This window comes from Chenopodium album, chromosome 23, assembly GCF_948465745.1.
Source record: "Chenopodium album chromosome 23, dcCheAlbu1.1, whole genome shotgun sequence".
NCBI lineage: Eukaryota > Viridiplantae > Streptophyta > Magnoliopsida > Caryophyllales > Amaranthaceae > Chenopodium > Chenopodium album.
This window is the reverse complement of record NC_137856.1, coordinates 13,041,421-13,061,019: the sequence shown is the minus strand read 5'-3', so window position 1 is coordinate 13,061,019 and position 19,599 is coordinate 13,041,421. Positions and strand designations below refer to the sequence as shown.

Sequence of the window (19,599 nt, the reverse complement as noted above, 5' to 3'; positions counted from 1 at the left end):
AGGGCTATATGATTTTAATTCAAGTGATCGCCAATAATAGATTTATTTGTGCATTCTTATTCAACAAACATAGAATAAACAGGTTTAGGGTTAATCTAATAATTGCATGTTAGTCAGAAAGCGCACATGAATACGAGTAGATTAAAGTAGAGGCCTATTTTATAGGGCGTGTTCTTTCTCTTCTAGATTGGATTCATATCTTCATACTCGAATATCAAGCATGGTTTCAGACTACTATGGAGTTAGTGCTCTCTAGGATCGTGAAGGGGTGTAACCTTCACTCTATGAATGGTTTATAAGTTCCTAAAACTTGTTGGCGACTCTTTTGTTCTAGCTTTTTTCCCTTTGGACGCCACTATGCTTAAGTGTATGATCACAGTGGGGTTAAAGTTTGGGATGCTTGAAATTTTCCCTAAAGTTTTTGGCGACTCCACTGGGGAGGATTTCTATTTTAATTCCTGAAATTTATTTTGGCAATGATTTAGAATGAGCGGATGAGGCTCGAAAAGTTCTAAGTATTTTATGTGCGTAATTGCGATTAACATTGTGGCATATGCATAAAAAGGTCTGCATTGGAAAGACCATCCATAATGCGTAAAAAACATAGGCTTTTTACACGTAGGAAATTTGGGAAATATCTTTCACAAGTAGAATCGAAATAATACTACGAAAACTGGAAAATTTTAAGAACACAGAAAGCTGTTGAGGCATGTAGGAACTGGCGCTGAGAAAACAGTGCCATCGCCAAGCGATGGCTAGCAATGTTGTCTGGCAATAGGCCCTGTTGTCTCGTGCTAAGTTCTTCCAATACCGAGTTAGAAATCTTCCTTCTTCTTGCAACCAGTTCTAATACTGTTTGCTCGGTTCTACTTCCTGATTGAGTTTTTCTCTCTTTTCTGAACCCATATGTGTTCTACATATGGTTATAACCCTCTAGAGATTCACGCTCCATCTACCTAATCTTACGCTCCTGGGAACGACGGGTACATCCGAGTCTGAGAATCCACCAAACTATGGAAGCAAGTTTAACTTGCGGGGTCCTATCCATACGCGCCAACCCTTCCAATGGTAAGGATCCCGCGTGATGCATCCGGACTCATAACTATGAACCCTCTTTTACTAACCCATATCCTTGAACTTTAGAGAACTAAAGCCACGGTTAGGTTGCAAACTCACTGCATCATTTTGTGCTTACTTGACTACTTATGCATATCTTACTTGTGCATATTTCTTATGTGACTAAACTAACCGTTTGGTTTGTGTTTATAAATAAGTCTTAATAAACTAACCAATGACTAAAGAATTTGGCTTAATTAATTGATTTATTAATTAGAGCTAATAAATATGTCTAAAATCAAGTCATAGTTCCTTTGAGTCAACTGGGATTTTTATTCCCGTATACTGCACAAACGTCAATTTGTATTTGCCATAGCCAGAGTTCTAGGAAGAACTACGAGTCATATAAACTATAGATCTATTAATTAGGAGTTGGTTTCGTCCCAATAAGAGTCACATATCAAAAGTTATGACTAAAATACTACAGCCTGTCCAGCTTAGTGTATATACATGAAGTCTTAACTTAGTCTTTGTTAGAGTCTAGTCACATAGTCTAGCCAAAAGGTCATGACACAAGTCTTAACATGTCACCTACACCACTAGTCTTAGCACACACTTTGTATATATGTTTAACCATGACAATGTTTTAGGTTCATGCATGAGTCGTTTTTCAGTCATTTGAGTTGAGGGTCCATTCCATTTCTATTCTCTTCCATGTTATCTTCCTATCTATTGCATGTTGAATAGAACTTGAGTCAAAAAATAATATAAAACTTACCCCTAACTTTCCCTTCCACAACACTTGATCAAGGAGAGAAGAGCATTTAACCAAGACAATACTTTTGATAAAGCACCACTCTTTTATAAACGAAAAAGGGTTGTAATAATGGCTAGTGAAGAAGAAATTTTTTTAAGTAACACTAGTGCAAAACTCGTCAAGTTTGGAAGAGGACGTTCATGAACTACGAAATACTGTTGTCATGCTTATGGGTGCGATAAAAGGACTAGCAGATCAGATAATGGTTATCGAACAAAGTTCTCATTGTCAAGACTGAAAGGATAAAAAGGAGAATCACTATGCTTCCTCTTCCTCCCGTCAAGAATTTAATAAAAAACTCAATGCTCCTAAGTCACGGGTGTTTCGGGGTTTTTTGTGTCCCTCGGGAGAGTTACAACACTAAGACTAGATTCTCAACTCGGACGCCTGTACCTGCAAAACAACGGAGCTCCGAATGGTCGGTGGTCCGCCTCTGAAGCTTAAATTAGTAAGGATTCGGAAAGTAAACGTGCGGAATGAAAGGTTATCTGCTCAGATTCCGAGCTCGAGTATACTATTCTCCTAAGAGTGACAGTTCAGACAATGATTGGTATTCAATCAATGATGATTCCTAGAAAGGTGTGCTCGTAAAGAACATCGTACCCCATAAATGAGGGGAATGTTCCTTATTTATAGGGTCCTAGAAATGTGTGCCCTCCCTAGGGTTTTGTGCCTTAGGGAAGGGCATGCAGCTTTTTGCAGGGCCTCGGGATTTGGGCCTTGAAAGCCGCCAAAACTAGGGGCCTGCCATTTGCCTACCACGTGTTGCCCCTGGAAGGTCCAAGGTAGCGCCCCTTCCAGTAACACGTGGCGTGTTCTGATTGGGCCAACTAGCCAGGGTTTTTTACCTAAATCATTTGCCCCTCACAGGTGTCAGTATCATTCGTCCACTTCTAGTGGAACTCCCAATGATGGAATCTGGGGGAGGCGGATGAACAATACAGACCCGGGCCTTCTGGACAGGCGCCGGAAGAGAATCTGGGGGATGACCCCGCCGGCCCCAGTCGGCGGTCCCCCAGCTCTGATGACGAGTCGGCCTCGTCACCTTCTTCTGAGAATGCCTCCATAACTTCTGAGGAGGCAAGGACCAAAATAGATTCTGCAAGGGAGTCCCTGGCAGTGGAAACGGGGGAAAACTGGGCCGAGCCAAGTGCTTCTCGACACTTGGAAAAAGCCCCCTACTACTACCATGTTCCGCCCAGCTAGCGGAACTCCATGGCATCCGGCCTTGCAAATTTTAGGCGCAAGGTCGTATTAGGCCATGGCTATTCTTTTTCTGTCCCTAACAAGGACGACACCATCACTTGGCCGAGCCTGGCCAGCTACGAGGACAAGGCATTCGGCTTCTATGAATCAGTCTTCCAGGCAGGCCTTTGCTTCCCTCTCCATCCGGCGGTGGAGAGGATCTTGGACGGATACCAACTGGGTATCTGGCAACTTGTGCCCAACTCTTGGATCAATATTCTTGGGTACATTGCCTCCTGTGAGATGCTGTAGGTGGAGGCGAGCTTTGAAGCGTTCACCCACATGCATTATCTGAGCAGGGCGCCTGCTAGGGGAGGTGAGGGCTGGTACACCTTAACCACTTGCAAGGGGTACATGATGGCTGTTAGCAAGGAGAACAAGTGGAAGGATTGGAGGACTAAGTTCTACATAGTCCATTCTGCCGACATCCTCCTAAACCAAAAGTACAACAGGTGGAATAAGAATCCACCTCTCCTAGCAGGCAGGAGTGCGCTGCCGCCTCTCCCTAGGCGAGTGCAAGAGGAAATATTTGAGAAGGGGTTGTTTACCGTGCCCATGAGGACGAATTGAAAGGAGGACAAGGAAGTTGTCCCTCAATGTTATCTCCCCTTATACAAATGGTTTGAAAAGGGAGTGTTCTTAGCCGCCTGTGGGCTAAGCTCTGAGATGCCGAGAGGTAGTCGGCCGTCTGCTTAATATGCAATTTCATTTTGCTTTTCAATACTTGTTTGATGATTCTAACAGTTGTTCTTTTTGCAAACAAAGCAATGGAGAAGCTCTCGGCATCAAGGAAGCAGCCTGTATCTGCTGCTCGATACAGATCAAACGTCCTCAACAAGTCGGGGGCAACAGTCCTCAACAAGATGGGGGACGAGCAGAAACCAGTCGGTACCCCTAAGGTAAAGACTTGATATACTTAGCATTTTTTGACTAAACTAGATTTGTCCGCATGGTTTCTAACATCTTTTCTTTTTTGTGTTGATGTAGGGTGCCCCTACCAAGTCTCCTTCCAAACCATCCAACCTTAAACTTCAGAAGGTTAGGGCGGGTGATGTGAGCGCATCCGGCAAGTCTCGGAAGCACATAGCTCACAAGCCAAAGAGAGGCCCAGACGCCTCTTCTCTCGAAGCTGATAAGGAGATTTGCAAACCGGATGTCCAGAGGACATTGAAGGGTGGCTTCAAGCAACCCACCACTGCTGTCGGCTTAGCAGGAGAAAGGAGGAGTTTGGAGAAGGAGGAGGAAGTACCAGACGACGGTAAAAACCATTCGCCTTCTTTGTTCTTCCCTTCAGATAGACTTGTATTATTTTTCTAACTTTTTTCCTCCTTCATTCCCTGTGCAGAGGCCGACTGTAATCCAGATGGCCAATTCCATGCTAAGGGCATTTGATCCTTACGACAGGACGTCTGTCAGAGGATTCGGCACCCTAGACTTGGATGGCATCTTGGGGACCCTATGCGAGGTACAATGTTTAACTTAAGCCCTTTTTTTTTTTTTTGCTCAAGTTTTTTCCGCTTGGTTTTAACCATTCGGCTCTTTTGCAGGCCATGCTGCGCGTTCATGGGATCAGGCAGCCCCTCAAGGAGAAATCCAAAGAGGTAACAGCCGCTCATGCTCGAGCCAAGTGGCCTTGGATTTAGCTCAATTTGATATTGCTCAGTGAGCTTCTAACGCTTGATATGATGTATTCCCAGGCGGAAGCCAATTTGCAGGTGAAGAAAGACCTGGACTCGGCCCGCCTGCAAATCACTGCCCTTAAGTTTGAAATCCAAGGTCTTAAGGATAAGCTTGAGCCTCTTGAAGAGGCCAAGAGGGCAAAGCAGAGGGTGACCCGCCTGGAGCAGCGCCTGTCCAACCAGGAGAAGGAGCTGAAGACCAAGTATGAGTCCCGAGCTGATCAAGAGAGAGAAACCCTTGTTCAGCAAATGATGAGTGACTACGATGCTATCATGCGGGCAACTTGGGCGCTCGGACTATTAGATTTGGAAGTCTGAGTTTGATGAGGCCAGCAAGGAATTCGACGCTCGCCTCATTGAAGAGGTTGAGAATGCGGTTAAAGCTGCTGCTGAGGCCGAAGAAGGTTCCTGGTCTGACTCTTCTGGGTAGTCGTCCTCCAGTGGGGAGGAAGGAGATCAGGAGGAGGAAGAGGAAGAGAAAAATGATGAAGAGCAGCCGAAGGACAACAGGCCGGCTGCCAATGCTGAGAACCTCCCCTGATCACTTAAGCTTTAAGTTGTTTCTGCGGCCGAATGGCCATGTATTCTGCTTTTCCGACCTGCGTGCCGAGTATTTGTGTATCTTTACCGACCGAGGGGTCGGGTAATTTGACAATTTCCCTGGCTTTGCCAGGAAACAATCTTTAATTTGAAATCATTCGGCCGTTTGGCTGAAGTTATTCATATTGTTGTCCTTTTAATTTTTTCATTGCATGTTTTTTTTGGCTAAGTATTATAACCTGTATACCATGTGAATGTTCTTGCCCCTGGACGGATGTCGAGTGGTTTCGGTTGATTAGATTGATTGACTTAGAAATTATTGATACTTAGAAGAGTATGCATGGTTTCTAAGTCAATAAATCACTATGGTGATTGCCCCAAACCACGCGACAGACGACCATCTAGGATTGGCAAATAATTATTTTCATTCGGCCATTGGCACAAACGAAACTCAAATTTTTAACTTAGCAAATTTTGCTAAGGGGAAACCTCCGCTTATTTTACCCCATGAGCTAAAACAGGCGCATCCGGCCATAGGCCTCGTTGAGATAAGATGCTATGTTTGTAACTTAGCCAATTTACTTAAGAAGAATTGTCCGCCTGTCTTGCCTCAAGAGCAAGGAGCAGGCGCATCCGACCCACATGTCTCTCTTTAGTTTGCTAAGTGTTTTAGCTTGTTTTCTTCATAAGTAATAGTCCGACTATTCCGTGCCTGAGCAGAAATAGGCGTTATCTGGCCAAAGGCCTCATTAGGTGCCAAGTAATTAACTTAACTTGTAAATTAATAGGAGTTTTCCGCCTGTCTTGCCCAAGAGCAAAAACAGGCGCATTCGGCTTAATGCCTCAAATAGCCTCTACTTATGAAACAGTGACCCTTTTCCAACTGTGTTAGAACAGTAAGAAAATTCTGGCCTTTTAGATATCACTTTTGATTAAACCAAACGACTGCGAATGCTGCCTTAGCATTCGGTAGGGCCGCTTGATGTTTTCGTAGAGCAATGTGCCACCCAAATGGGAGATGCTTCTCCTCGACGAATTCGCCCGAATGGACGTTGCCGGTTATCTGACTCATGTTGGAGCAGACGGTCGTACTCATGTTGGAGCAGACTGTCACCATTCGACCTCTGTTTGTTTATTAATATCCGGCCATTGGCCTCAAAATAATATCCGGCCATTGGCCTCGTTATGATTTTATCTGGCCTTAGGCATCTTAAATGATCAAGTAAATATTCGTTAAGTGTTGACATGAACTTAAAGAATTTCGTAGGAACGATTACCTTAAAATAGTCGGCTCCTTCAGTAAGATTGGAGCGTCTGCTGTTGGGACAGACGCTTTCCAAATGCATTGGCCGCCTGTATTTTGTACAGGCAACGCTAATAAAACTTAAATAAAAAGACAAGTTGGGAAATTGTAGACACCTAAAAATGTCTTTCCAAAACCAAACCCGATGATGAACAACCTTTCACCGCCATTATTGGTCGGGTTCAGTATTTAATCCCGAGAGTGCTTAAAAATCATATTTAATTAAATTCGTATTTCTGAATAGTCCATGGATCAGTCTTGGTGTTTAGTAAAAAGCATAGTTTTAATTCCAACCCAAAACCTTTTTTATTTTATTGTTTTATTATTTGTTTTTAGCCCAAACCTTTTATTTATTTATTTTTAATTAGTTTCTTATTTTAGCCCAATATTAATAAATCAGAAAATGGCCCGAAATTAAAAATCAGCATTTAAAATGCTGAACGAATTTAGGGTTGCAAATGAATTTAGACGGAAAAAGGACAAAAATGTCCCGTGTCACGGCAAATAATCCCGCGTCACGGGAATCTTTACCGTCTGACGGTACAAAATCCCGTGACCCGGGGAAACCTGCAGTGACACGGGTGCATTATGTGTCCCTTCCGCGTAAACCCTAACGCGTATTCTTCCCCCGCTTTCTAAAATTATCCCGCGTCACACAAAAGTGCACCGTGTCACGGGATTTTCTCCCGTCTGACGATGGAGTTTCCCGTGTCACGGTACATTTTGCCGTGTCACGGGATACTGTTCTAGGGTTTCTGTCATTTTAGGGTTCCGTGTGTTCCCTCAGCACATTTTTCCTATAAATAACCCCTCATTTCTGATGTACGGGGCATCAATTAATTCTCTCATTTCTCTTCTATGCTCTAGCCTAAACACTAGCCTACCCTTCTTTCTTTCAAAATACCTTCCTTAAGCACTCCAAGGAGTCCGTACTTTACCCGAGGTTCTATCCTTATACCACGGCGTGAAAGGTAGAACTGTTTGAGGGTTTGGCCCCAAATCAACTCATTTAATTTAATTTAATTTTAATTATTGTTTAGTTTATTTTCCTTGAAGTTACTAACGCGTTTATTGTTTTTATAGTAGCAAGCAAACAAAATCAAAGTAAGGAATCATGTTCCTTTTATTTCTATTATTTTTCTAACGATTTTATATTGTTGGATTTATTGTTGAATTGCTTCCAATATTAATGTTTATTAATATCTATATTTTATGATCATCATATTGCATGTTTAAAGGGAATATGTAATTAAAAATCACGACTAATAAGATAATTTGGACAACCGGTTTAGGTTCCTTTTCAATCTTGTTGTTAAATCGAAGTGATCACAATATTATAGAATTATATGTTGTATTAATATTAAACCAATTAAGCATAATAATAGTTTGGAGCGAATTTGAATTTTGTTTGTATGCCTTTGAGATCACAGGAATTCTTTTCACAATAAGAATCGAGTAGAGGCCAATACGGGCGAATGTGACTCCATGACTCACTTCGTACCATCATCCCCGATCCTCCTTTCGTGGTTCCGAACCATATGGAGTTAGTAATCTCATGGATTATGAATGGGGTGTAACCTTCACGGGTCAATCGTTATTGCCTTCGTTGTCCCTTAATCGTAGTTGCCTTAAATGATCCGTGAACGGTTTACAAGTTCCTTAAAAACTTGTTGGCGGCTCCCTACTTTCCTTGTCCCTAATCGTTATGTCAATTCCCACTTCCTATGAGTGCCAAGCATATTCACCACATGCTTTAACGTAGGCGCACTTCGAGCGGCGCCTACATAAATGAAGACATATTCTCATTAACAAAACTTGAGATAACAAAAGTTGAGGTATTTACATTCGTACTTAGAAGTAGTAATTGTCTACATTCCAAGTTCTTGGCAACTGCCTGCCGTCTGGTTCTTCCAGGCGGTAGGTGCCGTCTCTTACTTCCTAATAGATTTGGTAGGGGCCTTCCCAATTCGGGGTTAGCTTTCCCTACTCATTCGCCCTACCGACTGCCTCCATTTTCCGTAGCACAAAGTCCCCCACTTTGAGAGGACCCTTGTGTACTCTTTTGCTGTAAGCCCGAGTCATTCTCAGACGGTATATCTCATGGCGCAAGGCCACCCGCCCCTTTAGCAGTCGTTCTGATGGACCAGAGGACGTGTGGTAATTCATTCGCCCAAAGGCCACCAGCCCGTTCAATTTTCTTCTTAATCCCGTCTGAGATTAACTTGTTGAAGGCTTCGACCTGGCCATTTGCTTGAGGCCGGCCGACTGATGCAAAGAAGCTCGAGACCCCTTGGTCTCCCAGCCAAGTCTTGAGTTGAGGCGTGTCAAATTGAGGACCATTGTCAAAAACCATAGACATTGGCACCCCGAAACGAGTGATAATGTTCCTCTAGATGAGGGAAATGACATCTTTTATCTTGATGTTTTTGACCGCCTCCACCTCTACCCACTTGGTAAAGTAATCCACAGCCACCAATATGTAGCGCTTGCCGCCTGGTGCGAGTGTTTATGGCCCCACTATGTCCATGCTCCACTTGGCAAAGGGTATTGGGCTGTGGATGGCCGTTAGGTCTGTAGCCGGACGATGGATGAGCTTGCCAAATTTTTGGCACTTGTCACATTTTTTCACCATCTCCATCGCATCCGACTCCAGAGTCGACCAGAAGTAAAGCCGCCTGGCCTTGGCAGCGAGGGATCTGGTGCCTATATGGGAGGCGCAGAATCCCAAATGCAACTCTTCGAGGACTTCTATACCCTTCTCAGGGGTAACACACTTCAACAAGGGTTTCAGAAAACCAGCCCTGAAGAGTTCTCCTTGTCGCAACTCGAAGTTAGCCGCTCGTTTTTACAGAACAGCCGCCTCCTGTGGTGAGTTGGGGAGCGTGCCGTCTGCAAGATAGGCCCGGATGCTGTCCATCCAGGTTGAGCTTCGGTCAAGAATTTCAATGGGGTTTTCTTCAGATATACTTCTTTTTCCATGACCTCCCAGAAGACTAACCGAGGCGTTTCACAGGAGGCGGATGATGCTAGCTTGGACAGAGCATCCGCCTGATTGTTTGAAGACCTGGGCACTTGATTTAAATGGAATTCCTCAAGTGTCCCAACTTCATCCTTGATCGCCTGCAAGTATTTAATCATGGCCGGATGAGTGGCCTCGTACGTCCCATTGACTTGGAGTACGACTAGTTGAGAATTAGAGCATGCGTCAATTTTCTTTGGCCCTGCTGCCTTACAGTACCGAATGTCGGCAAGCAGGGCTTCATACTCGGCCTCATTGTTAGAGACCTGGAACTTGAACCGTAGTGCATACTCATACTTGTCTCCCTCAGGAGATTGACAGATAATTCCTGCACCACAGCCGTTCGCAGTAGAGCTCCCGTCCAAACTTGACTAGTATCGTCCGGAGCAACCGACCTTGTCATTTCCACAATAAAGTCGGCGAATGCTTGCCCCTTTATTGCTTTCCTTGGTTCGTAAGTAATTTCCAATCCTTGCATTTCAATCGCTCATTTGAGCATTCGTCTAGAAGACTCCAAAGTTGTAAGTGGTCGCTTGATCGGTTGGTCAGTGTAGACTACTACCGCATGCGCCAAGAAGTAAGGTTTCAACTTCTTGATGGCCATGTACAAGGCGAGACCAAATTTTTCAACCATGGGGTACCGAAGCTCAGCGTTCCTAAGAACATGGCTGATGACACAGACCGGGAGCTGGGTGTCGTCTCTTTCAGCTAAGAGAACGGCGTTGATGGCATGATCGGAGACGACCAAGTACATGAACAGCATCTCTTTGGGCAGAGGGCTAACAAACATCGGTAAAGAGTGCAGATGAGTTTTTAACTTTTGAAAGGCCGCCTCTGCATCATCCCCCCATTAAAAATTGGTCTTCTTCCTGAATGCCTGGAAGAAGTAGAGACACTTGTCGCCTGACCGACTGAGGAATCTCCCAAGGGCCACTAGACAACCTGTTAGTTTTTGCACTTCTTTCACAGTACGGGGCCACTGCATGTCGATGACCACCTGTATTTTCTCAGGGTTGGCCTCTATTCCCCTTTGGTCAATCAGGAATCCGAGAAACTTCCCAGACTCAACACCAAAGACACACTTTTTTGGATTTAGCATGACCTTGTGCCGCCTGAGTGTGGCGAATGTTTCTCGGAGATCAGCAAGGTGATCCGCTTGTTGTTTGGATTTGACTATCATGTCATCAATGTATGCTTCTACATTCCTCCCAATATGATTAATGAAGACCGTATTAATCATTCGTTGGAAAGTAGCAGGCGCATTCTTCAAACCAAACGGCATCATAGTATAATAGAACAACCCCTGATCAGTGACGAATGCCGTCTTTTCTTGATCTTTTTTCCACAGGGGGGTCTAATGGAAGCCTGAATAGGCGTCCATGAAACTCATTAAGGCATGTCCGGCTGTTGAATCGACCAGACTGTCGATCTTTGGCAATGGATAACTATCCTTCGGACATGCTCTATTCAGGTCGGTGTAGTCAACACACAATCGCCAAGTTCCATTCGGCTTTTTACTAACACAACGTTAGCCACCCACTCAGGGAAATTACATGGCCGAATGAACTTGGCGTCCAGCAGCTTTTTAATTTCAGTTGCTGCCGCCTGACTTCTTTCCTCGCCGTGGTTTCTCTTCTTTTGATGAATGGGCTTCTTTTTGGGATCCACGGTGAGTTTGTGGACAGCGAGATCCGGGCTGATGCTTGGCATCTCTTTCACTTCAAAGGCAAAGATGTTTTTGAATTCTTTTCAGAAGCTGGTGCAGGCTGTCACCTAGCTTAGCAAATGCAACCGTCCCCACCTTAACAGTCCGCTCTGGCCGACTATCGTCCAGAGGGATATCAATGTGGTCACTAGTCAGCTGGGGACGGAGGTCGTCTGACCGTTCCCCGGTCAGTGATTGCTATTGCTTTTCTTTTTTGACCACCATTGCTGATCAATCTTTCTCTTTTTTTCGGCTGGTGGGGCCGCCTGAACTTCCTTGATATCATCAAGGTCGATTGTTTGTTTGCCCCAGAAGGTTGCTGCGGCCGCGGGATTGACGTCCGAGAGATAGCACTCTCGAGCCGTCTTTTGGTCCCCATTAAGGGAACCGATTGTGCCATCATCCCTTTCATACTAGACAAGCATGAAGGCAGGAATGATGACAGCCTTGCACTCGTTCAGAGTGGGTCGGCCAAAGATGAGGTTGTGGGCAGTAAGATCTTCAACCACTAGGAGACGGATGGTCATATGACGATCGTTTCCCTTCTTTCCCAGGCGGACGGGAAAGTCTATCCATCCGACTGGGTGCACAAGTCCTCCCCCAAACCCTACAAGGGTGTCGGAGACCTCCATCATGCTATCCGGCTTGTACTTCAGATTGGATAAGCATTTGAGGCTGATGAGGTCAGAGGAACTGCCTGTGTCTATTTGAATTCGACCAAACAATTGGATGGCCACTTTGCATTCAATAACCACAGGGTCATCATGCGGCCGACGAACTTTGCCTCTGTCCTTTTCGGGGATGATGACTTCAGGGAAGGCGGATGTGCTTGCCGCCTCTCCCTCTTCAACAAAATAAATCATCTTGTTCAGATGATCCTTGGTGCCTCGAATGGTCGGGCCACCCCCGGCGAATCCGCCTGCTATTGTATATACCGGATTCTCATCAGTCTCGGTACTAACAGTAGGCTGGGGAATCTTCTTTTTGGACTGCCCTTGATTCGCCTTTGAAGTCACTTTGAACTTCACATAGGAATTCAGCTGTCCTTTGTCGGCCAGACGATCAAGCTCTCGCTTGAGGCTGAAACAGTCGTTGGCGTCATGGCCGACATCCTCATAGAAATGGCAGTGTTTATTTTTGTTCCGATTCTCAGCGGAACCTCTCATTGGAGTCGGCTTCTCAAGAGTTAGCCGATCCTTTATTTCCAAAAGGATGGAGCAGCAGTCCTTGTGGAACTCGTACCTTGGAACGTACGGTTTCCACTCTTTCTTCTTCTTCTGGGCCGGCTGATCAGAGTCATCAACGACCCAGATTTATCTTTTCTTTTTGCTCTCTTTTGGCTTAGGCACCAGCTGAGCAGGCCGACTCTCCTTCTGTCGGTCGGACCTTTTAGAGTCCGACTGCTTGCTGGAGGAGCAGAACTCGGTCGCCTGTATATAGGCTTCCGCCTCTCGTAGTGCCCCCTGCAAGGTGAAGATTTTTATGCGGACGAGTTCATACTTGAAAGTAGAACCGTCCTTCAGACCCTTGAAGAAGTCTGTAAAGGTGACCTCATCAGACAGCCCATGGATCTGGATTCTCACTAGATTGAACCGCCTGACGTAGGAGCACAGGCCTTCTCTATCTCCCTGCTGTACATTGCCAAGATCAAGGCTTGTCTTTTTGGCAGGGATGTTCATAGAGAAGTGTTTATGCTAATTTTTGCTAAGTGGGATTGAATATCAAAATCTAGGATATGGATCAACTAAATGAAATCAAAAGCGAATAAAAATGAAAGCGATAAAATGACACAAGGAATTGTTGACGCGGAAAACCCAAAGAAGGTAAAAACCGCAGGTAGAATGAGGATCTACCAAACTTTCACTATGGCAAAAAATGTAGTAAAGTGCGTACAATAGGTATCTTTTGTTCGTGAGTAACTAGGTTGCAGTGTGTTAATGTTCGTAGGTGCCTTACCCTTATATACAAAATGCTCTAAGTTAAATTATTGCCATTGCTTGGAGATAGAGTTTCGATCCTTGATTCTCGGACTTCAGTTGGCGGAATATCCTTTTTGTTTTGATCCTTAACAGACTGAAGAAGGCTGGGCTGGACCAAGTCTTCTAGCTTATCTTCTTGCGGGAAAATAGGGAACTTGTTAGCTGACTTCGTCTTCCGTCAATGACGAAGGGTCATCGTTACTTCCCTCCTTCGTCAACACGGGTCTTCGTCACTTGACTTTTTTTTGACTGACGTTGACTTATATCTATGAATTTTTACCCATAACAATTTTCCCCTAATTGCTAAATGTGGATTGCCACATACACGTTTAGAAATTAAAAAATAAACAGACAACAATAAAAAACAAAAAGAACAAGAAAAATAAAAAAAATTCAAACAAACGTGGGTTTACTTGGGGGCGTTTTCGCCATTTCGCGTGGAAGCACGTTCTTCTTAGAGCAGTTATTCCATTCTCCACTTTCTCACTCTAACAGTCACTTCTCTGCCTTAATTACTGCAGCACGCTTCCTCTTTCCCCAAATTTGTACACCATTCCTTCCTCTTTCTTTGCTTTTTCTCTCTTTTGCACAGATTTTTCTCCTGTGGTAGCGTGCGGCGGCGATTCAGAGCTTCAAGTGTCTTCTCTTCGTATGGTAATTTTTTCAAATCATTTTCTTTGTTTGTTAATTTCTTGGGCGGAATGTCGAGCAAAATTCCCAAAACTAGAACTAGGTTTTCTCTTCGTATTGTTGAAAAAAGAGGGACGGTTCCTCCGCAGAAAAAACCAATGACCCAATCAAGGTCATCCATGGCGCCGGAGATGAGAAGCGACTTTATCAAGATGGCGGGTTTTCCCGACACTACCTTTGCGCACATTCCGGGCCCTGGTCAGACAGTGAAGGACTGCCCGGAAGGTTTCGTCGTATTTTATAGGTACCCATTTGCAGAGACGGGAATTACATTTCCTTTTCCACCCTTAGTGAGGTCATTTTTCAAAGTTTTGGGGGTCAGTCCTGGACAGTTAATGCCTTCAGGTTGGAGAATTCTTTCTCTGATAGCGGAGAGGACCAAAGACTGGGAAAAACCTTTTACGCTGTCTGACTTAGCTGTAGGGTATGAGATGAAAATGGGGGAAAATGGGTTTATTAGCTTGACCAAGAAAGGGAGTAGGCTAGTTTTGAACACGGATGTGAATGATAGGGGTTGGAAGAAGTGGTTTCTTTTCGTAAAAAGGGTATCTTTGGGTGTCGAAGGCTCATGGTTGACGGAAGGTTGGCCGACGAAGGGTAAGTGTTTGTCTCTTTAAGCGTTCGTTAATTAAACTTGGATCGGCTAAATGGGTTGATCTTTGGTTTTATTTTTACAGAATTGGATCTCCAATTCTTGGCATCGTCGGAGACGTCGTCGGCGAACGTGAAGAAGTTCCTCTCCCTTAGTCCTTCAGCTAGGACTTTCGCGAGGAAGTAGAAGACGACGGCTACCCCGTCAGTGCAAGAACAGGGGACACCGACGAACACTTCTCAGCAAGTCAAAGATTCAGAAGAGACAATGTCAACTCGTAAGCTTTGCGTTGTGTTTTTGCTTTTGCTTGTGTTATTCATGTCTTGGCATGTGTGTTCATTTGCTGTGTCTTATGATTTTGGCAGAATCAGCTGCCCTAGGTGCTCGTCGAGGACGAAACTTGTCCCAACAGGAGGCAGACCTGCGCATGAGGAGGAAGCGGGGTCTTCCCCTTCCAGACCAACAGCCGCTGCCTGTGCCTGAGAAGGTGGAGGCGGTGTCGACTCCAGTCCCTCAGAGGACTGTCGACGACCAGGGGACTATAACTTTGTCGCCGTCTCCTCCTCACAAACACCAGAAGACTGATGACGAGCCTCCAGTGCCAGACATCATGGCGCGCTTCCCTGCCAACTTTCTGGAGATTCGGAAGGGCGATCAACACTCCCTTTTTCCTGCCTTGAATCAGCTGCTCTTTCCTAAGTCTAGGTAGCTTCTGGCTGGGACTTCTGCATTGGACATAGCTTCTGAAGCTGCGTCGGCTCATCTTTATGTAAGTATTTTGTATGGTTTTGTCTCTTTTGGTTCGTCGAGTTAAATATTTTCCAGTTTGTGACTTGGGATGTGTTTGGACAGTGCTTGCAAAATTCGTTGGTGTTGAGGGATAGGGTGATTGGCTTGGTTAAGGAGATGAAGAGGTTGGACAGTGCTGCCAAGAATGCTGAGGATCAACAAAGGACTGCTGTCAATGCTTTCTAGAGGACGAAAAGGGAGTTGGACGACGCCAACAAGAAGGTGGACACTCTGGAAAGTCAAGTGTCGAACCTGCAGAAGAAGGCTGAGGAGGAAGCTAGTCAATTGAGGGGGCAGTTGAAGGAGCAGGCCAAGCATTTGGAGGATAAGGTTGGGGTTATTGCGTCTAAGGAGGAGGCTCTAAGGAAGGCGAATGGGGATCTGACAACCATCCAGAAGGAGTTGGAGGACGCCTTGGACGACTATGCTGAGCTAGAGATCAAGCTGAAGGCGAAGCTTATGAAGCAATTTCTGGATGGGAAAGCTTCGGAGTGGCGTCCTCAGGAGGTGATCGACCGCTTTTTGGCTAATGGTGGGGATCTCAAGGAGTTGGAGGAGGACGCAACAGTGGCGTCGACTGCTGACTCAGGCCCAGGCCCTTCCACCATCGCTCCTCTACCAGCTGTCATGGACGAAGCTCAGCTTCCCGTCGTCGATGATCAACCTGCTACTGACGTGGGTCAGTCTTTGGAGGGTGCCGAGGAGTTGCAGGTCGAGGGTGTCGACGACAACGCTTCGATTGATGATATCGTCAAGGAGGTCGTCAGTGATCTTCCCGTCGACGGACCTGATACTTGAAGGCCATCGCTTGTGATGGTTTTATTTTCTGCTTTGTATGCTTTGGGTGGATTTTTGTTTTGAAAACAATGTTTCCTTGTTCGTTGTGTTTTATTCCACTTGAGGGCAAGTGGTCTCTTGGATATTTCCGTGTGCGAGACACTTGACACATTTTGCTTTTGTATGCTAAGTATTTCTTTGTTTTCTTTGGCTTTGCCTTTTGTTCATCTTGTGTTCTGTAAAACAGGATAATTTGGCCAACAGTTTTTCAAAATACGAGTATGTGAAAAAGGCGTTTAAAATATTGACATGTCAGGAATTTGAAAAACTTTGGGAAAACTCAACTTTTATTAATATCATAGTAATATTCTAAACAGATCAAAATACTGAAAATCAAAAAATATTTTACAACTGTTGAACGTGCTTTGTCGAGGGCGTTGTATATTTCACGCCTTTCGTTGCGATGTTTGCCAATGCCCCTTGCGTCCCAGCGTCGACGCTGAACACTGAAGTCTAGTTTGGTTGTTCAGGTATCGGGTGTTTGGCGTCGGACGCTATGGTCAGATTCGTCCCGGTCTTTCGTTGTTCCACGATTGTCGTCTGAATGGTAGTTTTCTTTATCGCGGTCGTCGTCCGTTGCTTTGTTTTTGCTTTGCTTCGTCGTTGTTCTGCAAAACCAACATGGTTACGCCAACGGCCCTTCGATGCTTAAGTCAGTACACTTAGTCATAGAATGTTTGAATGAACGAAATGAATTTGGAAATTTGTTAGAGCGTTACCTTTTCGTCGACGAAGGGTTTCGACGACCACTAAAAGTAATACTTTCTGAGATGGGTTGCTTTCCAACTTCTTGGAATGGGGTTACCTTGTTGGTCCGTCAGTCGATAAGCACCGTTGTCGACGATCTGTGTGATCTCATATGGTCCTTCCCATGGAGGAGCTAACTTACCATCTGCTGGGTTCTTTGTATTTTGGAACGTTTTCCTGAGTACCCAGTCACCTAACTGGAACGTCTTGGCTTTGACATTTTTGTTGAAGCTTCTTGCGACGATTTGCTGTTGCGCTGCCACTCTGATTAGGGCTGTCTCTCTTAATTCTTCGGTTGCGTCCAGGCTGTCTTCCAATTCTTCCTGGTTTCTTTCCTCCGTCATGAGGCCAAACCTCGATGTTGGGAACTCAGCTTCTACTGGGAGTACGGCTTTGCACCCATAGATGATGGAGAAGGGCGTTTGCCCCGTCACCTCTCTTGGCGTCGTTCGATTGGCCCACAGGACTACTGGAAGTTCGTCGGCCCATTTGCCTTTAGTTGCTTTTAGTCTTTTCTTGATGGCTTCCATGACAACTTTGTTGCTGGACTCAGCTTGTCCGTTGGCTTGCGGGTACCTAGGTGTGGATGTTCTCAACTCTATGCGGAACTTCTGCAATAAAGAACGAGTTTTGTCGCTAATAAATTGCGACCCGTTATCATAGACGATTACAGACGGGATTCCAAACCCACAAATAATGTTAGTCCATATGAACGTGATAACCTCCTTGTCCGTCACTTGTTTCAAAGCAACTGCTTCAATCCATTTAGAAAAATAATCAATTAGTGCTAACATATAGACTCTTTGCCCTGGTGCTGCAGGGAGCTTCCCGACGATGTCCATTCCCCACCTCATGAAAGGCCACGGCGTCAGCGTTTGGTGCAAAGGCTTTGAAGGCTTGTGAACGGTGTTGGCGAACCGCTGGCAGCTGTCGCACTTGGTTACGTATTGCATTGCGTCTTCGTGGAGCGTCGGCCAGAAGTATCCTTGTCTTTTTGCAATTTTGGCTAGTCTTCTTCCTCCGACGTGGCTACTGCATTCCATCGTGCAAATGGCTGAGGATGGGTTGTTGTTCATGTTTTTGGATAAATCTTTGGGATAGCCCTGATGCGGATTTATGGAATAGTACTCCGTCGACCATATGGTATCTAGAGGCTTTGTATTTAAGTTTTCGGGATTCTGTCTTGTCGCTGGGAAGGATATCTTTGGTTAAGTAGTCTACGATGGGTTTGGTCCAATCGTCGTCTTTGCTGACGGCGTCGACGGGTAATATTTCTTTGGTCGTGACGGAGGGTTTTTGCAAGTGGACTAAGGGAATGTTTGTGAAGGTAGTCTTTTTGAGGGCAGAGGCTAGGTTTGCAAGTGCGTCTGCTTGGGCATTTTGGTCTATTGGGATTTGTGAGATGGTGAATGGATCGAAGTGTTTGGCTTTTTCTTTGGCTATGTCGAGGTATGCTGTCATTTTGGAATCTTTTGCTGCGAAATCACCTGTCATCTGGCTGACGATTAGAAGGGAATAACCGTATGCGTCTAAGGCTGTTGCTCCTAGGTCCTTGGCGAAAATCATCCCTGCAATCAAAGCTTCGTATTCTGCCTCATTGTTAGTTGCTTTAAAATCACAAGATATAGACCTTACTATCATGTCCCCTTGTGGCGACTTTAACACCAATCCCAGGCCAGCTCCTCGTTGGTTGGACGAACCGTCGACGAATAGAATCCACTTGCTCTCTCTTTGGACATTGTTGATTTCTTCTACTTCATTATCGGCGACGGCCTGTAAGTCGGGGCTGAAGTCAGCCACAAAATCTGCTAGGGCCTGTGACTTTATTGCTAATCTGGGTTGGTACTTGATGTCCATTGTACTCAGGTTGATGCTCCATTTTCCTAGTCGACCTGTCAAATCTGGCTTTCTCAAAACAGACTTAAGTGGGTAGTTAGTCATCACCACTACGTGGTGGGCTTCGAAATAATGCCTAAGTTTTTAACAGCGGTAATTAAAGCAAGAGCCAATTTTTCTAGGGATGTGTATCTTACCTCGGCTGGGAGCAGTGTCTTACTTACGTAATAAACTGGAAGCTGCCCAGCCTCGTCGTCTTCCCTTGTTAAGACTGCGCTAACGGCTACAGCGCTGACGGCAATGTAAAGCTGCAAAGTTTCGTTAGTTTTGGGTTTCGACAGGAGAGGTGGCGTCATTAAATATTTCTTTAGTTCCTGCAACGCTTTTTCATGATCGTCAGTCCATTCAAAACCTTTATTTTTCCTCAAAACATTATAGAAAATATGACATTTGTCTGACGATCGTGAAATAAAATGGTTCAACGCTGCCACTCGTCCTGTCAATTTTTGGGTTTCTTTAACATTTCGGGGGGACTGAATATTTATTAAGGCCCTGACCTGGTCGGGGCTGGCTTCAATTCCCCTTTGTGTTACTACATAGCCCAAAAATTTACCAGCAGATACTCCAAATGAACATTTAGTAGGGTTTAGTTTCATACCATACTTACGCAATACCTCAAAGGTTTCACGGAGGTTCCCGACATGATCTTCTGACTTCTTAGATTTCACCAGCATGTCGTCGATATACACTTCCATCGTGTTCCCG

The 19,599-nt window shown here is 45.0% G+C and overlaps 1 protein-coding gene across 1 annotated transcript; it reads right to left on the bottom strand.

Moving 5' to 3' along the window:
- Positions 1–18,027: 18,027 nt before the first annotated feature.
- On the bottom strand, positions 18,028–18,855 carry LOC145607056 (uncharacterized). The gene has a single exon (XM_081662833.1). It carries the CDS (start codon positions 18,853–18,855, stop codon positions 18,028–18,030), a length of 828 nt encoding a protein of 275 aa, XP_081518959.1.
- Positions 18,856–19,599: the final 744 nt, after the last annotated feature.

Excerpts from the sequence above, each read along its gene's own strand:
- LOC145607056 (XM_081662833.1), bottom strand. The coding sequence starts at position 18,855 with ATGGACATCAAGTACCAACCCAGATTAGCAATAAAGTCACAGGCCCTA.